The 20,000-nt window shown below is 37.0% G+C and overlaps 1 protein-coding gene across 2 annotated transcripts in view; it reads left to right on the top strand.

Moving 5' to 3' along the window:
- Window positions 1-8,254: 8,254 nt before the first annotated feature.
- Window positions 8,255-20,000, top strand: part of LOC144980801 (sodium-dependent multivitamin transporter-like) — a 44,124-nt gene continuing 32,378 nt past the window's right edge. Inside the window, exons 1-5 of one of the 2 annotated variants that reach the window (XM_078928611.1) lie at window positions 8,263-8,345; window positions 11,606-11,656; window positions 13,716-13,855; window positions 14,571-14,791; window positions 18,865-18,933. In XM_078928611.1, the coding sequence (XP_078784737.1) occupies window positions 13,741-13,855; window positions 14,571-14,791; window positions 18,865-18,933 (405 nt within the window). In that variant the 5' untranslated portion in view covers window positions 8,263-8,345; window positions 11,606-11,656; window positions 13,716-13,740. Of the gene's footprint in view, window positions 8,346-11,605; window positions 11,657-13,715; window positions 13,856-14,570; window positions 14,792-18,864; window positions 18,934-20,000 lie in introns of both variants that reach the window. The other variant, XM_078928612.1, reaches the window with a different exon arrangement.

The following is a 20,000-nucleotide window of genomic DNA, read 5'->3' as shown; positions in this document are numbered from 1 at the left end:
GGAAACGCAGTACAATTGCGTATCATCAGCGTATTGGTGGTAAGACAGACCGAACCTTCTGATGATTTTAGACAGGGGGCCAACGTACAGAACAAAAAGAACGGATCCAAGTACTGAACCCGAGGGAACCCCACAATGAAGAATGATTTCCTCAGATCTATATTCATCCACCGTAATAATCTGTTTACGATTAAACAAATATGACCTACACCAATCAAGCGCTGCACCAGACACGCCATAAGTAATTTCAAGACGTTTGAGGAGAAGATTGTGATCAATAGTATTAAAAGCAGACGATAGGTCAAGCAAATTCAGCCATTGTCTATAACAGAGAGGAGATCATTAACAACCCTAACAATCCATCAAATGATGTTGCCTATAAGTCGACTGAAATTTTTCTTCAAGACAATTATTTTTAAGATGGGACAGTAATCGTTTAAAAACAAGCTTTTCTAAGATTTTAGAGAGAAAAGGAAGATTAGAGACAGGGCGATAGTTTTTTGTTTTTTAAAATCTAGATCAGGTTTTTTCAAAAGGGGTTTGACATGAGCAGCTTTGTAAATGTCTGGTACAGTACCTGGGCTGCAACGAATTATTAACAATGCATGTAGATGGTGTTAAAATTACATCAATGCACTTTTTTAGAATGGCAGTATTTACGGGGTCTAAATCACAACTTTTAGTTGGAGACGGTATAATGCAGTCACTTAAGTCAGCTTCAGTGATCTTTGAAAAACTTGTTAATGTATCACCATGAAACTTGTCAATTGTTGTTTGGATCGATTCAGATGAGAGTTCTTTCCTGATGGTATCCGTTTTTTCTTTAAAGTATTGACAAAAGCGAGTTGGTAGATCTGCACGATCGATTAAAGATGGGAGAGCTACTTGCGTCTGTTGTCCCAGCAGTTCCTTGGTCAAGGCAAAGAATTGTCTCGAACGCCCGACGTTTTTCAGGCTTCATAGAATTTCTTTTTGGCCCTGAAATTGACGGCTTTCGAATCATTTCTAGCCGCGATGTACAGTTTCTTATCAACAGCATCTCTGGACTTGAGCCATTTTCTTTCTGCCCTCCTCCTGGCTAATCCAGTCAATTTTATTTCTGTATTATACCAGGGTGCTTGACGTCTCACCAATACTGCTCTAGTTTTTAAGTGAGCATGCTTGTCCACCGTACCAACAATTGACTCGTGGAGACCATTTGCATCATGTTTATTTTTAACGTTATGGTCAAGGTCTTGTTTAAAAATGTTCATGTTTATATTCTTCATTTTACGAGATGTAATCATCTTTTTTATTTCACGCTTCACTGGGAATAAAACGCAAAACACAATTAAATGATGGTCTGATATTAATTTATCAATATTCAAGACAGTTGAGGAGAGAGAATGTTCAATGTCTGTAATGACATGATCTATAGTGTGGCCATGGTTGTTTGTAGGACCGCTTACGAGTTGAATAGAATTGTTTGAATCAATAAGCTCCCGGAATACTTTGGATTCATTTTTGTTTTCGAAATAATCAATGTTAAAATCACCCATAAAAATATTATGTTTTTTGTTTATGGATTGAATTGACATAAATTCTCCGAACTCTGATAAGAAATCAATTGTTGATATTTTGTTTTGTTGGCTTGGTGGTGGGCGGTAGATACAGGTTAACGATTTTTAAAAATTATTTTCATGAATGGCAAACCCAGCGTACTCAAAACTTCTAAAATGATCATGAGGGAATGATATTTTATCAAAGAGTGACAAGTTGTAAATAATTGCAATTCCACCTCCTTTCCTACCAATGCGTGGAAATTATTTAATACAAAAGCCTTCGGGTGTAATTGCTTTCAGAACTGGGTCATCATATGAATGATTATAAGCCATGTTTCCAAGATGACAAAAATAGTAATTTTATGATCTTCAATAATGTCGATTTTATCTTGAGTTTTATTACGACACGATCTAACATTTAGTAATCCAATTTTTAAACTGGTATGATCATTACTTGCAGATTGTTGTTGTTCTTGTTGTTATTGTTGTTGTTGTTGTTGTTGCTCGAAACGGTGCGAGTTGTTGTCATGGTGGTCGTTAATTTCATACTGACTGTCACGGACAGTGTTGACATTTATATCATTCTGTCACAGCTGATATAAGTTAACCCTCTCCTTACCACCGATTGGAAAATCGTCACACTTGTTACGATGCAGCCGTCACTTTTCTCATCCAGATTTCATTTCTTTTTTCTACACCTATAAAGACTTGAAATTCTGTAATAGAGCGCATATTGTCGAACAATATTACGTATAGAATGTGCTTGTTGCTTTTCTGTTTGAGTAAGAAATGTTTGTTTTTGTGTTGGATTGGTGTGAAGTGTTGTGGAAAATTCCGAAAATGGCTGGTAAAGAGAGGGTTAAGGGCCTGTTTTCAATAGGGGCCGATGTTCTTAGTGAAAGCGTTGTAAACAATGAAACAAACTGACGCCCCTGAACATGTTGTTTAGCATGATACATTCGTCATTAGTGCTTCATTCATCGTGTATTGTTGACAAAGGGGAAACCCGAAACGTCCACGTTATCTATCTTCCTTACTCAAATTTAAGCTTCCATTCCATTTCACTTGTTAACAATATTTATTATGCGAGTGTATTTGTCTCTACCAAACGGTCACATAATATTTGCAGGTCTGATAACCGAGCAAATATGGGCTTGATTTGACATTGCTGCAATACGTTGGTTTGAGCGCATTTCCGTTACAACAATAAGCCCATAATAATTTGGGTTATCAGACCTGCAAATGAGTACAAGTCGGTCACGGCACATTACGAGTTACTTTGTCATTCATTCTGTGTGGCGTGCCATGTCAGGTGTGTTACCACTTTGTCATTCATTCTGTGTGGCGTGCCATGTCAGGTGTGTTACCACTTTGTCATTCATTCTGTGTGGCGTGCCGTGTCAGGTGTGTTACCACTTTGTCATTCATTCTGTGTGGCGTGCCATGTCAGGTGTGTTACCACTTTGTCATTCATTCTGTGTGGCGTGCCATGTCAGGTGTGTTACCACTTTGTCATTTATTCTGTGTGGCGTGCCATGTCAGGTGTGTTACCACTTTGTCATTCATTCTGTGTGGCGTGCCATGTCAGGTGTGTTACCACTTTGTCATTCAGTCTGTGTGGCGTGCCATGTCAGGTGTGTTACCACTTTGTCATTCATTCTGTGTGGCGTGCCATGTCAGGTGTCTTACCACTTTGTCATTCATTCTGTGTGGCGTGCCATGTCAGGTGTGTTACCACTTTGTCATTCATTCTGTGTGGCGTGCCATGTCAGGTGTGTTACCACTTTGTCATTCATTCTGTGTGGCGTGCCATGTCAGGTGTGTTACCACTTTGTCATTCAGTCTGTGTGGCGTGCATGTCAGGTGTGTTACCACTTTGTCATTCATTCTGTGTGGCGTGCCATGTCAGGTGTGTTGCCGACCGTTCTCATCCATGTGGCTGTTCATCTGTCTTCAGAGCATCTGTCGTATTCTGTGCTTGTGATTACAATTAATGTGTTCTGTCTTACTGGTGGGGTTCCCGACCTCCCACAGTGGGCAGAGAGGTGCTTGCTGTGTCTTCTATCCCCCGATATCAATTTTCCAATTGCTTTCTGTCTTTGTGTTGGAATGAGATTACTTAGTTTTGATGACCCTGGCCGGAGTCCTTGGCTGGGAGGGAAACAGTCGAATGTATAGTTATAGTTTTGGGAGATTTTTTTCTCTTGTATATCATCTCTCTATTTTGTACTGTTTTTTAAAAACTTATGATTTGTAAACATTTGATTGTATTTCTCTTATTGGGATCCTTGCTTGTGTCTGGATGAGACTTTTAGGTGATCTCAAACTAAGTACTTTGACGGTATGCTCTTGGAATCTACATCTGTTCCCTAATTGAACCAATTCCCCTTTGTCTTACTTTTTCATGGGTGCTTTGATTGTAAATAGAACTTTTTACTTTCCCATTTTCTTCTTTTTACTGGAGTTGATATGACCTAAATGTGTCGCAAGTGCTGTAACACCCTTAAAAACAAAACAAACAACAAAAAAACAAAACAACCCCCCCCCCCAAAATAAAACCCCAACAAAACAAACAAAACAAAACAGTGTTCTGTGTTTGTGTTTATCATTGATATGTTCGGTCTTAGAGTTTTAAGGAATGCCATTCTCTGTCCTCCAAATTCTCGCTTCCCTTCCACAAATCCTGATGTTACCAATTTTTCAATTCCGTCCCCTCTCCGTATTATGCCTGGTTAAGAAATTAAGGAGCAGGCACTGGTGTAAGATAAAGAACTGAACAAGTGTGTATGAAAGGTGCCAGAAAAGCAAGAAAGAAAAATAGAAGTAAAAAACCACCCCCCCCCCCAAAAATATTTTCACTCATTTCAAAAACTGATATGGGCAGTGTGAAAAACGTAGCCATCGTTAACTTTTATAGCCTGACACTGACCAAAAAAGGACGTCAACATTTTGCCACAAAAGAAAACAAATCGTGAGTTGTGTTCAATGGTTCAACCAATGGGATCACTTGTTTCCTTGAGCAATACTACGACAACTCACTAGACGGTGCAAAAACCAAATAATGACGACAGAATGCCAGTCTTTTTGGATTTCAGTGTCAGGCTATAACTGAACGATGGCTACGGTGAAATCAGCATTTCTACGTCAAGGCACGTTTATATCCGTCATGACGAATTGGTGACGTCATCATGTTGGGTCATTGGCCGAATAACAATACCACGGAAATTGAAATTCATGCATGCATTTAATAATAATAATAATAATAATATAATAATAATAATAATAATAATAATAATAATAATAATAATAATAATAATAATAATAATAATAATAATAATAATAATAATATAATAATAATATATACTTTAATCATCCAAAAAAAAAAAAAAATGGAAATTCGTTTACAGACGTGGCATGCATGAAAATGTATAAACACAAAGTTGAGAATCTATGGCGACAATGTATACATATAGATAGTTCGAAGATGACGTCACTCTGGTCTTTCTTGATGTTTTTTGCCATCCGCGTTTATGAGTAATGCTCACTGAACGGTATTAACCCGACTATAAAAGTTCATGGATACACATAGTTTTGTGTGTTGGTCCGTTATACTTCCGGATGGCAATGTTATGAGCTTCTTAGCCAAGCGCATACTATCTAAAGTATGCGCTTGGCTAAGAAGCTCATAACATTGCCATCCGGAAGTGTAACGGACCAACACACAAATCTCTGTGTAACCAAAAACTTTTATAGCCTGGATAATACAGTTAAGTGAGAATTACTCATAAACGTGGATGGCAAAAAACAATAACAAAGACCAGAGTGACGTCATCTTCGAACTATTTATATATGCAAATGCACAAAAATGTAAAAATATACTACCAAGAACCAATAGCAACGCTTTATATATTAATTTAATAAATTGAGAGAGGCCATACCTCTGGCCTTTAGACCGTACTTTTGTGTGTATATGTAGAAGGCAGTATTTAATTTAAATCACAGTTGCGCGTTGAAAATTCGAACACCATGTGGCAAAAATGAATTGAGGTGACGTGTTGTCTTTGTTATCGCTTTTTGCCATCCGCGTTTATGAGTAATTCTCACTAAACTATATTAAACCATTCTTAAAACGTTCAAGGTTATACATAGTTTTGTATGTTGGTCCGTTATATTTCCGGATGGCAATGTTATGAACTTCTAAGCCAAGCGCATACTATGTATAAGGCGAAGGCTCCTCATTTTATATAGAAAGCACGAAATTGACGCCACTCAGCTCTTTGTTATTGCTTTTTTTTAGCCAGCCATTTTTATGAGTAGTTCTCACTAAATTGTACCAATCAGTCTATAGATAGTATGCGCTTGGCTAAGAAGCTCATAACATTGCCATCCGGAAGTATAACGGACCAACACACAAAACTCTGTGTAATCATGAACTTTTATGGTCTGGTTAATACAGTTTGTGAGAATAACTCACAAACGCGGATGGCAAAATATAACAACAAAGGCTTCGAACTATCTATATTATCGGTTCTGTTAATACAGATTTGTGAGTAAATTAACATCGTAATTACAGCGTCGATGCGTCGAAAAATCAGAAGTGGTTCTTCGACTACTGAGACGTTGTTAATACAGCTTTGATGAGTTCAATTGCGCAGTGGAAGAATTTGCGTCCTGACCAGTTAGAGTGCAATGTGAAATCAGCACCGCTTCGTCAAGGCACGTTTGTCTTCGCCATGACCAATCGGTGGCGCTATAGAAAGATGAAATACATAAATATATATGTACACACACACACACACAAACACACACACACACACACACATATATATATATATATATATATATATATATGTATATATATATATATATATATATATATATATATATATATATATATATATATAATATATATATATATATATATATATATATATATATATATAAGCACTTCCACTTCCTGATGAGAGCTAACGCTTGAAACAATATTGTTGAAGATCATAATTATACTTGAAATATTTTATAAATAGCTCCTTTTATCTAAAAGTTGAGCACTATATTTCATGGTTTTTGTTTTTATAATTTATGCACACACACACACACACACACACACACACACACACACATATATATATATATATATATATATATATATATATATATATATATATATATATATATAAAACATTTCAAGTATAATTATGATCTTCTACAATATTGTTTCAAGCGTTAGCCCCTCTCTCCCCCCCCCCCCCCCCCCCATTAAGTAATTAAGTAATGTTAAATTTTTTTAACAGAAGACAGTAGATGTCGTTTCCTAGACTCTAAGAAACTAATTTTATTGTCTTCTGTTAAAAAATTTAACATTTACTTACTAACTTAATCATCTTCGGGCCTTGAGGCACATAGGGCATCCACCAGATATTTTCATTCTTTTCATTTTGTTTTCGGTCGGCGGGTCTTGCGGTGGCTGTATTCCAGGACACGCCAGCTTTCCTTAATTTCTTTTCCATGGTCCTTCGACAGGTTTCTATGGGTCATTTAACATTAACATAAACATGTTTGTTTTATAATACTTGAGTGATTAAGAAATCCGATTATACCCTTCATACGCCTCCATCAATCAGTAAATGAAAAAAAAAGAATTCGATGAAATATAACGTAAAAAACAAACACAAAACAAAACAAGGAAACAAACCAATAAACAAACAAGGAAGGAAACAACAAAACAAAACAAAACAAACGATAAAACAAAAAAAAATCATTAAAAAAAAACCCAACAAAAAAAAAAAAAAAAGACCCCCCTCCTTCCCTAAATAAAACAAACATTTTAAAAATCCGAACAAAAAACAAAACAAAACAAAACAAAACAAAATCCATTTTCTTGGTGTATGACTGTAAAAGCGACCGAAACTGAAACGATTAGCATACCAGTAGAACCCCCGTCGTTATGTATAATATAAATAATTATCACCCCAAGTCGTAATCATGATAATGTTGGACAATAAAATCCATCTAATTGGAAATATTATGGGAAACGACAATTCTGCCTTGATTTGCCGGATGTTTCTTCTAACCGGATTTAAAAAAATAGAAAAACAAAACATCCGGCGAGTACTGTATTGGTTTTATATTCACTTTGTGACATCTTGTTCATCCCGACAATAATACCAGCCCGGGGCTATGGGTCACATTCTATTTATAAACGTGCGGCTATGTGGTCTCGTGGTCTGACACTCGCCTTCGGATCGGGAGGCGGTGTGTTCGAGTCCAATTCCGAGCGACACATAGTTGAGTCATTGGAAAAAGGCTCTTTACTCACATTATCCCACAGTACTCAGGTGTAAAATGAGTACTTGGCCATCAACATCGACGTCTTTGTCGGAAAAAAAATTGTAATATCGTCTAACAGGTGTCATGTTTTGTCCTACATGTAGAGTGTATTTGTTGGCTTAAGACCCATTGTAAAGTGGTTGGAGCGCGTTTGGTGAAAGGTTTATTTTCTGACCCGACGAAATCATCCCATTTATCCGAGATCTTTCATGATTAGCGGCTTGAAGATATAAATTGAAGCTATAAATTAAATAAATATAGCGAAATCAATGTACGTCTCTTTTAGGCAGTCGAAAGACCCAATGAAGTTTTCCCATTTATTCGGGATCTTTTATGTCTATGTGTTGGCATTATAAGTTGAAGTTAAAAATGAATATAATTATGTCAATGTGTGGGCGTGTCTTGACAGTCAAAAGACATACTCTAGTCTACTTGGATACTGGCAGCTTGGATAAAAAAACCCCCCACCAAACTGTGAGTAGTTAGATATAGAATTAATGGTGCGGCCATGTGCTCTCGTGGTATGACCCTCGCTCGGAAAAAGCTCTTCACTTAAATTCTCTCACTGTCTCAGGTGTAAAATGAGTACCTGGCCGATAACAGCGTTTTATCTGTTCGAAATAAATTGTAATATCGCCTAACAGGCGTCGTGTCCCGTCCTAAATGTTAAATGTTGATGTTGGCCAATGACCCTTTGGAAAGCGCTTTTTAGTTGATATTGCGCTATATATAATCTCAATTTAATATAAAAGCTCATTTTAATAGTATGGAAAAAATACACTTTTGCACACGGAGTCATTAGATACTTCGCGTAGACATTCAAATAAGGACTATACATTCAGAAAAGTGAGTGGAGCTGGTATTTATGTTGATTTTAACAGAGAATGAAGTGAGTAGGAAAGTGCCAGAAGACATTAGAGAATAAGAATTTCTTTGGGAAAACGTCTTATATTTTGGATAACCCGAGCGGTGATCTAAAATCATTATATAGGTATGCATCATCGACCTTTCCATCTGTTTTATCATCTTGAGGATTATCCAATGGATAACATTGTCGGAGCTCTTGAAATGGATGGTGGATTAGAGCGTAGCCATCGGTTACTAATAGCCTGACACTGACCAAAAAATGACGTCAAACTGCCAGTCTTAGAGGATTCTAGTGTAGCCATCGTTAACTTATAGCCTGACACTGACCAAAAATGACGTTAAAATGCCAGTCTTTTGCTACAAAAGAAAACAAATCGTGAGTTATATTCAATACTTCAACCAATGGAACCACTTGTTTCCATGAGCACTACTAACGACAACTCACTAGGCGGTGCAAAAACCAAATAATGACGTCAAAATGCCAGTCTTTTTGGGTTTCAGTGTCAGACTATAACTTAACGATGGCTATGATTAGAGTCAGTGTCTCCAATATAATTTCTTTTTACTTTATTGTGTATTAGAAAAAGCAACTAAGGAAAACATATTTGGCAAAAATTTTGAGAAGTGCTTTACCAAGAATCTTACATACACGACTGAATCTAGCACCAAGAGTAGACGTTGGTTGGTACCGTTTTATTCCTCTGTCTATAAAAGAAAGCACAAAAAAACAAAAAAAAAAAAACAAACAACAACAAAAAAAAAACAACAAAAAAAAAAAAAAAAAACAACAAAAAAAAACACAAAAAACAACAACAAACGAGGTCATAACAGTCGGCGACGTGTGATTGATTTCGTCAAAATTTCAAGGGACTGACAACATTTTTTTATGAATGCATACAATAAAGAGAACTCTTCAAATACCTGTATTGCATGCTTGTGATGGAAAACGTCAAAGAGAGAAAAGGACTGTAAATCACAGATTTTTGCAAGCTTATAATGATATTTCCGGCCGTGGGACAATAAAACCATGAAGAAGAAGAAGAAGACACCCCAATATTGGTCCATATTTTGCAAGGCCTTCAAACACAATCATTCAGACTTAAACAAATCTAAAGATATGGTGTTATTGTCATCCTCTTAGTTGGTTGGCATTATATCATTGCACTAATCCAGCAGCTAATATTTGTATTAAGTCTTATAAGAAAGCCAAAGAAAGTAATTAATCTGAATAGCATTGCTACAAATATTGGCCAAGAGACTTGTAAATTTCTTGTATTGTTTCATACATTTACGGGTTCTGTCAGCAAATCTGCTTTCAAGTTTAAAGGGAAGCGGTCATGTCGTTAGTTGTCTTGGTTTAGTCATGGTTCTCGCCATGAGACATTGGCAAAAACCATGATGCAATTAACTTTGGAGGGAGACAGAAGGAGAGTACAGCAAACAAGGTGCTGTATGAATAGTGTCAAGGAATGGACAATGATGGGAATGGACAGATCTTGATGGGAGACCCTTACTGTTGTCATCTCTCGTGTCTCATCTACAACCACTCCGCACAGGAGAATGAGGTGAAGTGGCGTGAGGATCACGTTATAACAACTTTACCAAAATCCCACTGTCTCCTGTTATTCCTGAATTGCCAAATGTTGTGGATGTTCCATTACAGATATATCAAAGTCTTTATGTGACTCTTTCTATGCCAACTACTGCCAACTATACAAAGGTGAAACCAATGAACACAATATTGATCTCATAAGGATGAACATTTTCATCCACAAAACGACAGACGTTGACAAACTCCTTCCAACAAGTGATGTTCTGTATCAGCACTTCGACAAGGAGTTTCTTTCAAGCAAGTATTACAAACAATGCGTCATTGATGTCTTACCAAATCCAAATTATGCGAATGGATGAAAGATAATGAGAGACTGATTCATGTTTTAACAACGCTGCTTGAATCCAAAACTGTCTTCCATATTAATTGGATGTTCCGCTTTCCGATACAAATGCACGAAGGCAACATTGAACTACATTCTGTTTTGTAAATGTCAATATGTAAATTAAACAAATCTCTTATACGAGATTTGAAATCTTGGCTATGTCTTTCCCTACCTGTACATTATTTCTTTTTCAATCGTTATTATCAGCCAATAATATCATGGTGTCTGTTAGAGACAGACGTCTGGTTCTTTAACAACATAAATTGTTTTCCATATGAAATCCCTATTTTGAATAACTCCGTCGAATTAGTTTCGTTTAATATATTTATGAATTATTAATTATATTATACTGTTTAGAAACTGTTGATGTGGGGAACATCATGCACATACAATCTTCCCTTGTTGATATGGAGTATTTCATTAAAAAGCTCAGATCTAAGTCTAGTACGAGATAACATATTTTCCACACGATTATATGTGACGGTCTTCAAGAAAAAAAAGAAACAATTGTAGAATGGGTAGATATGGTTAAGGCATTTGACAAATAAATATAAATCAAAGGACTTCGCCTCAAAATCAAAAAGGCAAAAATCTCTCACAGAACGTTAGTCTGGGTCATGAACTCCCTGACAAATTAAAAGGAAGGCTCGAGTAGGAACGGAAACTAGATGGACCGATAAGCCGTAATTTACAAATCATGTTTATTTCTTTCATCATCATCCATCGTGGCTTGTGCTCTTGAGCACGTTGCCGGTCAGCTGTCTCCACGAATCACGATCTTCTGCGGTGCGCATGGAATCTGTGTTGCTTTTAAAATCACATTTGGCCATTCTTACGTTATTTAAATAAGTCATTCTTTGTCTTCCTCTCACTAATCTCTTTAGTAGCTTCCATTTGTTGTTGTTTACTAATATTTTGTTTTCTTAACAGTTTTCGAGGCATTTCACAAGAAGAGATTTACTGCAGTAAAAATCTGAAAAGGTACATTGACTCTTTTAAATTGAGACAAGATAGCTAAGATTTTTTATATTCCTGTTCATAACAAATCAACAATATATTTTGTTATTTGGCAGGTATTGATTTCCCAATAGCCTACGAGTATCATAATTAGTTAGAAGCTTTAATGGGCGATAACTCCATTGAATATCATCTGATTTAGTTGTGATCTACAAAATAATTTTAACTTATTCAATTCCTCATATTTTTTTCTTGAAAAGTATTGTTTTATCACGGCGGTTAGGAGTTGTAATTTCGGTTGCTGGATGGACAATCCTGACTAATCCCCTTGGTGTCAGGTTACAAATAAAACACTTCAGTAAGCAGACAAATATGAGTTTTGTGAACCTATGCTCTTTTCTTTATTGCCTCAAATGGGCATTTATCATTAGATAAATACAATATAAATTATATCAATACAAAGCTAAACAAATGCACTTTCATGTCATATAAATATTAATTTTGTATCTATATCTTTAAAGGCAACAATCAATTTTGAAAAACACAAACATTTATCGCACAATATCTTGAAAATGAAACATTTGATTAAAATTCTGAAACTGCAATCATTTTACACATTTATTTTTCTATACAAAACATTAATTGTCTTAGCGGTAAAGTGAATGGTAAATATGTGAGAGACAATTTAAATAAGCATATACGCATTCTTGGCTAGAAATTTGAAGTGATGAAAACGTCAAGGTACAAGAAAATTCAAAAGAGCATAAGCTTGTTCACTCATCCGTGTGATAACATTTACTGGTAAAAAGGGAGGAAATGGGGGGGGGGGGGGGGGGGGGGGATTACGTCTATTGTATTCACTAAGCCTGCTGCTCTTTCAGGATCACAGAGTCCCACTAGAGACATTGTGCATCAATGGAATACCCACTGTCATCATATCAGAGAAAACACATATTAATAATATAAATGTCATTATTTGCAGTAGTTTGAAAGATATAGATAGTATGCAGTTGACGTCACTCAGGTCTTTGTTATTACTTTTTGCCATCCACGTTTATGAGTAGTTCTCACTAAACTGTTTGAACCTGACTATAAACGTTCAAGGTTACACACAGTTTGTGTGTTGGTCCATTATACTTCCGGATGGCAATGTTATGAGCTTCTTAGCCAAGCGCATACTATCTATACGTGTTATAAAATGTGCAATAGTTTAAAGATATTGAAGATGAAGAGGGAATCAGACACTAGTCGATTGTCATCACGACCAATGAGCAGGCAGCGAGGGACCGTCCACATTTTATGAATGGAAATCAACAGGGTGTATCAGAGGCAAGTATTCCTATGGTTCAAACCGAAATTCACGATTTCAGCTCATTTGAACCGCCGTGTTATTAACAATTTTCTAGATGTTTCAAAATTACAAATTAGACACTTGTTTTTTTTTCTCCAATGTGATAAAAAGGCGATTACTAATTTGAATTTTAGTATAGATAGTTCAAAGTTGACAGCACTAAGGTCTTTGTTATTGTTTTTTTGCCAACCTCATTTATGAGTAATTCTCACTAAACTGTATTAACCAGACTATAGATAGAATGCGCTTGGCCAAGGAGTTCACAACATTGCCATCCGGAAGTATAACGGACCAACACACAAACTCTGTGTATCCATGAACTTTTATAGTCTGGTTAATACAGTTTAGTGAGAACAACTCACAAACGCGGATGGCAAAAACAATAACAAAGGCCTGAGTGACGTCATCTTCGAACTATCTATAAACGTTCAAGGTTACACATAGTTTTGTGTGTTTGTCCGTTTTGCTTCCAGATGGCAATGTTGTGAGCTGCCATCGTTCTGAAACCAGAAGATCATTTACAGAGAGGTATGCATTCAGTTCTCCCGGACGAGTGATTTTGATTTTACACTTCCAATGAAATAGAAACCATTTTTTAAAAATCACAGTTTTCTTCCCTATCCCGAGCGACATAAAATGGTAGATTTGTTTTCTTGCGTATGTTTATCTAATTGAATTGATAGTGGACCCTGTACCATGTTAAAATATTGTGTTTATCTCCCTTCATTACAGTCTGACGTAATATTAACCCATCACCATGGCAACAGGATTTCACGTGGCCGACATCGTTGTTTTCATCATCACAATTGTCGTCTCTCTCGGCATCGGTATCTACTATGCGTTCTCTGGTGGCAGGCAGAAGACTACTTCAGGTATCGTCGTCGTTATCATCATCATCATCATCATCATCATCATCATCATCATCATCATCATCATCATCATCATCACCATCATCATCATCATCATCATCATCATCATCATCATCATCATCATCATCATCATCATCATCATCATCATCATCATCATCATCATCATCATCAATATCATCATCATCATCATCATCATCATCATCATCATCATCATCATCATCATCGTTGTCGTCGTTGTGGTCATTATTATTATTATTATTATTATTATTATTATTATTATTATTATTATTATTATTATTATTATTATCATCATCAGCATTATTATTATTATTATTATTATTATTATTATTATTATTATTATTATTATTATTATTATTATTATTATTATTATTATTATTATTATTATTATTATTATTATTATTATTATTATTATTATTATTATTATTATTATTATTATTATTATTATTATTATTATTATTATTATTATTATTATTGCCACCACCACCACCACCACCACCACCACCACCACCACCACCACCACCACCACCACCACCACCACCACCACCACCACCATCATCATCATCATCATCATCATCATCATCATCATCATCAATAACATTACCACTCAAATCTGTACCAACCCCCCCCCCCCTCCCAATCCCCCATCCACCCCCCGCCCACCCCAACCCACCTCCCACCCATCCATTCCTTGACACAGAATACTTGATAGGAGGAAGACGGATGGGCTTCGTACCAGTGGCCATTTCCCTCCTGGCCAGTTTCGAGTCGTCCATCATGATGCTGGGCCTTCCAGCCGAAGGATATTTCTACGGTACCCAAATCATGATCATGTTAGTCAGTGGAATTTTTGCAAATCTTTTGGCTGCCTACGCCATGGCACCCTTGATCTACTCGCTGAAGATTACAAGCGCCTTTGAGGTAGGTGGAACCATGTTAGATTTGATGACAAGATTTGATGTTCATTTCCGGTCAGGAGTTTTATAGATAGAATGAAGATGACGTCACTCAGGTCTTTGTTATTGTTTTTTTTTCTTCCATCCACGTTAATGAGTAATTGGATTCAATAGTCTGATGTCACGTCGCCCAGCAACGGCGGCCATCGTGGTTCTAAACAAAGAATTCGGTATTTTTATTCTTCATGCTGGCTAGAACTTTTCATATGTCTTGTGATCACAATGTGTAAAAGTCAAAATATATCAGATTTTAAATGTTTTTTTTTTCTTCTCTGGATACGCTTTTATGTTCGTCTGAGAAACATTTCATAAGGGCGTCCGCCATTGTTCCGATAGTTTAGAGCCAGTTACTAAGTTACCATGCGTCATTACGAGGGAAGTGACTTTACGACTGTTGAAGCGAATTCTCATATAACTGTATTATCCAGACTATAAATGTTCAAGGTCACACAGAGTTTTGTGTGTTGGTGCATCATACTTCCGGATGGCAATGTTGTGAGCTTCTTAGCCAAGTGCATACCATTTATAATTTAATTTTTATTTTTTTGGGCTAAAAAGCATTACATCGCTCTGAACAAATTATTCTAATGTCTTACTTTGAATTATGCCTCTCGGCTCCCGGCGGAGCATAGCTCCTCAACAGCACTCTTCCATCTTCTTCTGTCCCCGGCACAGACCTTTGCCTCACTCCAGGTAAGGTTGGAGACGCACAAATCTTGGTGAAGGCTTCTCCTCCACGTCTGTTTTGGACAACCCCGTTTCCTCTTGCCCTGTGGGTTCCATTCGAGAGCCTGCTTGGTAATATTGCAGGGCTCTTTCCGCAGGGTATGGCCAACCCATCTCCACTTTCTGCATCTAATAATATAAGAAAAAGATTAATATGATTTTAGTTATCGGTACTAGCCGTGTGGCCTTAGCCTAAGTTAACGAAAACTACGGGCTGATAATTTCCAGTAACGGGCTGATAATTCCCAGGCTTTGGACTTTCCCAATTCGTTCCTCACCTGAGCGTATATTATATCATAACATTGTACGTGTTACGTAGCCAGCTATAACCATCATGATAATAATAGTAATAATGATGATAATAATAAATAAATTAAAAAAAAAACAAAAGAAAAAAATAAATAAAATAATAATAATGATATTAATAATAAATTATGTTAATCAGACTATAAACGTTTACGGTTATACATAGTTTTGTGTGTTGGTATCTACGTCATTTCCCATGGGGGATGTTATGATTTTTTTGTTTTAAAAAAAAATTATAAACGCATAGCATGAATTAATAATACAATCACAATGGGATAGAAAGTCTGGCCGTTGTTACACAAACATTTTAAGGGTCTGATCAAATGGGCGTGACATTTATGGTCGTTGGAGAACTAATCATTTATTCATGGATAGTGGTGAGTTGGCATGCCTTTCTTCTCATAACTCTTGACCCCCAAGGCCTTTCAACATATTATATTTAAATATACTATTTATTTGGTTGTTAACTTGAAATAGGTGAATGCGTTTATCACAGGTTATGTCCCTTTGTTGTGTCCAACACAGTGTGAACACTATGAAGAGGATAGCACCCATATAGATAAATCGAAGTTGACGTCATTCGGTTCTTTGTTATTATTTTTTTTTGCCATCCACGGTTATGAGTAGATCTCACTTAACTGTATTATCCAGACTATCAAATTTCATGGTTACACAGAGTTTTGTGTGTTGGCCAGTTAGACTTCCGGATGGCAATGTTGTGAGCTTCAGAGGGCCCAATGGTTTCTACAAGTGAACACAACTAGCAAAGTCACACAAAAAATTTATTAAAATTACAAGCCACAACAACGCTAAGATACTAGAGATATTATGCACTTGGCTAAGAAGCTCACAACATTGCCATCCGGAAGTATAACGGACCAACACACAAAACTATGTGAAATCTTGAACGCTTATAGATAGTTTGAAGATGACGTCACTCAGGCCTTTGCTATTGTTTTTTGCCATCCGCGTTTATGAGTAATGCTCACTGAACTGTATTAATCCGACTATAAACGTTCATGGATACACACAGTTTTGTGTGTTGGTCCGTTATACTTCCGGATGGCAATGTTATGAGTTTCCTAGCCAAGCGCATACTATCTATAGTCTGGTTGATACAGTTTAGTGAGAATTACTCATAAACGCGGATGGTAAAAGACAATAACAAAGACCAGTGTGATGTCATCTTCGTTCTATTTATAGATAGTATGAAGTTGACGTCACTCAGGTCTTTGTTATTGTTTTTTGTCATCCGCGTATATGTGTAATTCTCACGAAACTGTATTAACCTGACTATAAACGTTATGTGTGTTGGTCCGTTATACTTCCGGATGGCAATGTTGTGAGTTTCTTAGCCAAGCGCAGTGTGCGACTGTTGAACCGTTGATTCAAATGATTAGTAATAAAATTTGCTATGATATAATGATTGGCTATTTAACCCTCTCCGTACCAACTATAAGAAAATCGTCACATTCATTACAATACAACCAACATTTTTCTAATTAAAATTTCTTTTGTATACATCACACAATTTAAAGAAAATGAACAGTGTGTTGTAGAGCAAGTTTTGCTAAATAAGTTATGCACCGGAAGAACTTTACTGCTATTGTGTTTGAGTGATAAAAAATATATTTTTGTGTTAGTTGGGTGTGAAGTTTTGGGGAAAATCCTGAAAATGGCTGGCAAGGAGAGAGTTAATTTGACGTTGGGAATCGCGACCTGGCCGACCACTTGTCAGATCCATTAGCTCACACCTACAGACTTTATTACCCGACCGATTGTGATCGTTTCATGTCTCAAAAGATTCAGTCTCGATCTATGTTAATTTCACAATACAGTTGTGTAATAGACACTTAGATAACCACGCCTCTTGGACACAGTCGTCATAATGTAAGCAATGGTATGATTGGTAAACATAGCAAACTACACAGGTTTTACTATCGATGGTATGTGTCTAAATAAAATACCCACTGTTCTACCGCCTGACGAAAAATACTAACACAGAAATCTATGTGTAAACTTAAACGTTTATAATATGATCGAGAATATTGTGTGATAACTAGTTACCCATTTGGCGGTCAGAGAAAGGTCGAATTCATTCACGTCACTGTTTATAAACAACCAACCTTGTTTGTCCGAGCACGTGTGAAGGTGTGTCACAAATTCCATGTTTTGATTGGTCAAAAATTTACTGGTAAATTGAGTATTGTTCATCATAGCCTTTATGTCTCCGCAAATATGGCGGGTTCTCCACTAATATAATCGTAGCCATCGTTATGATATAGATAGTATGCAGATGACGTCAATCAGGCCTTTGTTATTGTTTTTGCCATCCGCGTTTGTGAGTTGTTCTCACTAAACTGTATTAACCAGACTATAAAAGTTCATGGTTAGACAGAGTTTGTGTGTTGTTCCGTTATACTTCCGGATGGCAATGTTGTGAACTCCTTGGCCAAGCGCATTCTATCTATAGCCTGATACTGAAATCCAAAAGGACTGGCAGTCTGACGTCATATTTTTTTATTTTTTTTTGCACCGCCTAGTGAGTTGTCGTTAGTAGAGCTCATGGAAACAAGTGGTCCCATTGGTTGAACTATTGAATACAACTCCCGATTTTTTTTCTTTTGTGGCAAAAGACTGGCATTTTGACGTCATTTTTTGGTCAGTGTCAGGCTATAAGTTAACGATAGCTACGATGACACTCGCTTTCGGATTGGAAGGTCCTGGGTTCAAGCCTCGCTCGGCGCATAGTTGAGTCCTTGGAAAAGGCTCTTTACTCACATTCTCTCACCGTACTCAGGTCGTTAGCAGCGTTGTCTCTGTTCGAAAAAAATGTATTATCGCCTAACAGTGGCGTCATGTCCCATTCTACATGTTAAACGTTGCTGTTGGTCAGGGACCCTTTGTAAAGCGCTTTGAGCACGTTTAGTGGATCTTGCTCTATATAAATGCTCAATTATAAGCTCATCAATTACATATCATTTAATCATATTTTTTTTTCTCCAGTATCTAGATCTTCGATTCCAGTCCAAGCTCGTCAGAAGGCTAGGCACGGCAATGGGGATGCTGACATATGTATGTAGGAAAATTTTATCTTCTCTTTACTCATGCTTCCATGTGCGGCTATGTGGTCTTGTGGTATGACACTCGCTTTCGAATCGGAAGGTCCTCGGTTCGAGCCTCGCGCTCGGCGCATAGTTGAGTCCTTGGAAAAGGCTCTTTACTCACATTCTCTCACCGTACTCAGGTGAAAATGAGTACCTGGCTGTTAACAGCGTTGTCTGTCCCAAAAAATTGTAATATTGCCTGACTGGCGTCATGTCTCGTCCTACATGTTATATGTTGCTGTTGGCCAAGGACCCATTGTAAAGCACTTTGAGCACGTTTAGTGGATATTGTGCTATATAAAAGCTCAATAGGGAAGAAAATCGTGATGTCATAAAAATGGTTCCTATTTCATTGGAAGTTTAAAACTACCTACTCTTTCGGAGGACTGAATACACACCTTGTGAGGGCAGCGTGGCTCAGCGGTACGGTCTTTTCTTCGTACCCTAAAGATACCGAGTTCGAATACCCGCCTCGTTGTGTGGCCTTGAGCAAGTCACCTCGCCCTAGCTTACTTTGCGGCGCTGCACTGCGGCTGACGTCTGGGTTATTCAAATCTTCCCTTGGGATAGGCCCTAAAGACAAATTTCACCTTGGGGATGAATAAAGGGAATTTTATTTATTTATTTTTATTTCTGGTGTCAGAGTGGTGGTATCTTATTTTTTTAGTAGTGCTCGTCAATAAAGAATAGGCTTCAACAGTCGTGACGTCACTTCCCTCGTACTGACGCATAGTAACTTAGTAACTGGTTCTAAACTATCGAAACAATGGCGGACACCCTTATGATATACTTCTCCGACGAGCATAAAAGTGTATCCAGAGCATAAAAACATTACAAATCTGATCATGTTTTGACTATTATGCATTCTGATCACATGACGTGTGAAAAAGTTCTAGCCAGCATGAAGAATAAAAAGTACCGATTTTCTTTGTTTAGAACCAAGGTGCTCGCTGCGGGGCGGACGTGACATCAGACTATTGAATCCACATGCCACCTTTATGTAACCTATTCATTATTAGTACTCAGACGGACTGG

The sequence above is a fragment of the Berghia stephanieae genome, chromosome 10, assembly GCF_034508935.2.
Source record: "Berghia stephanieae isolate SIO BIC M18660-M18661 chromosome 10, UCSD_Bste_1.3, whole genome shotgun sequence".
In the NCBI taxonomy this organism is placed as follows: Eukaryota; Metazoa; Mollusca; class Gastropoda; order Nudibranchia; family Aeolidiidae; genus Berghia; species Berghia stephanieae.
The sequence above is the reverse complement of the archived record's forward strand: the minus strand, read 5'-3'. Positions and strand labels throughout refer to the sequence as shown.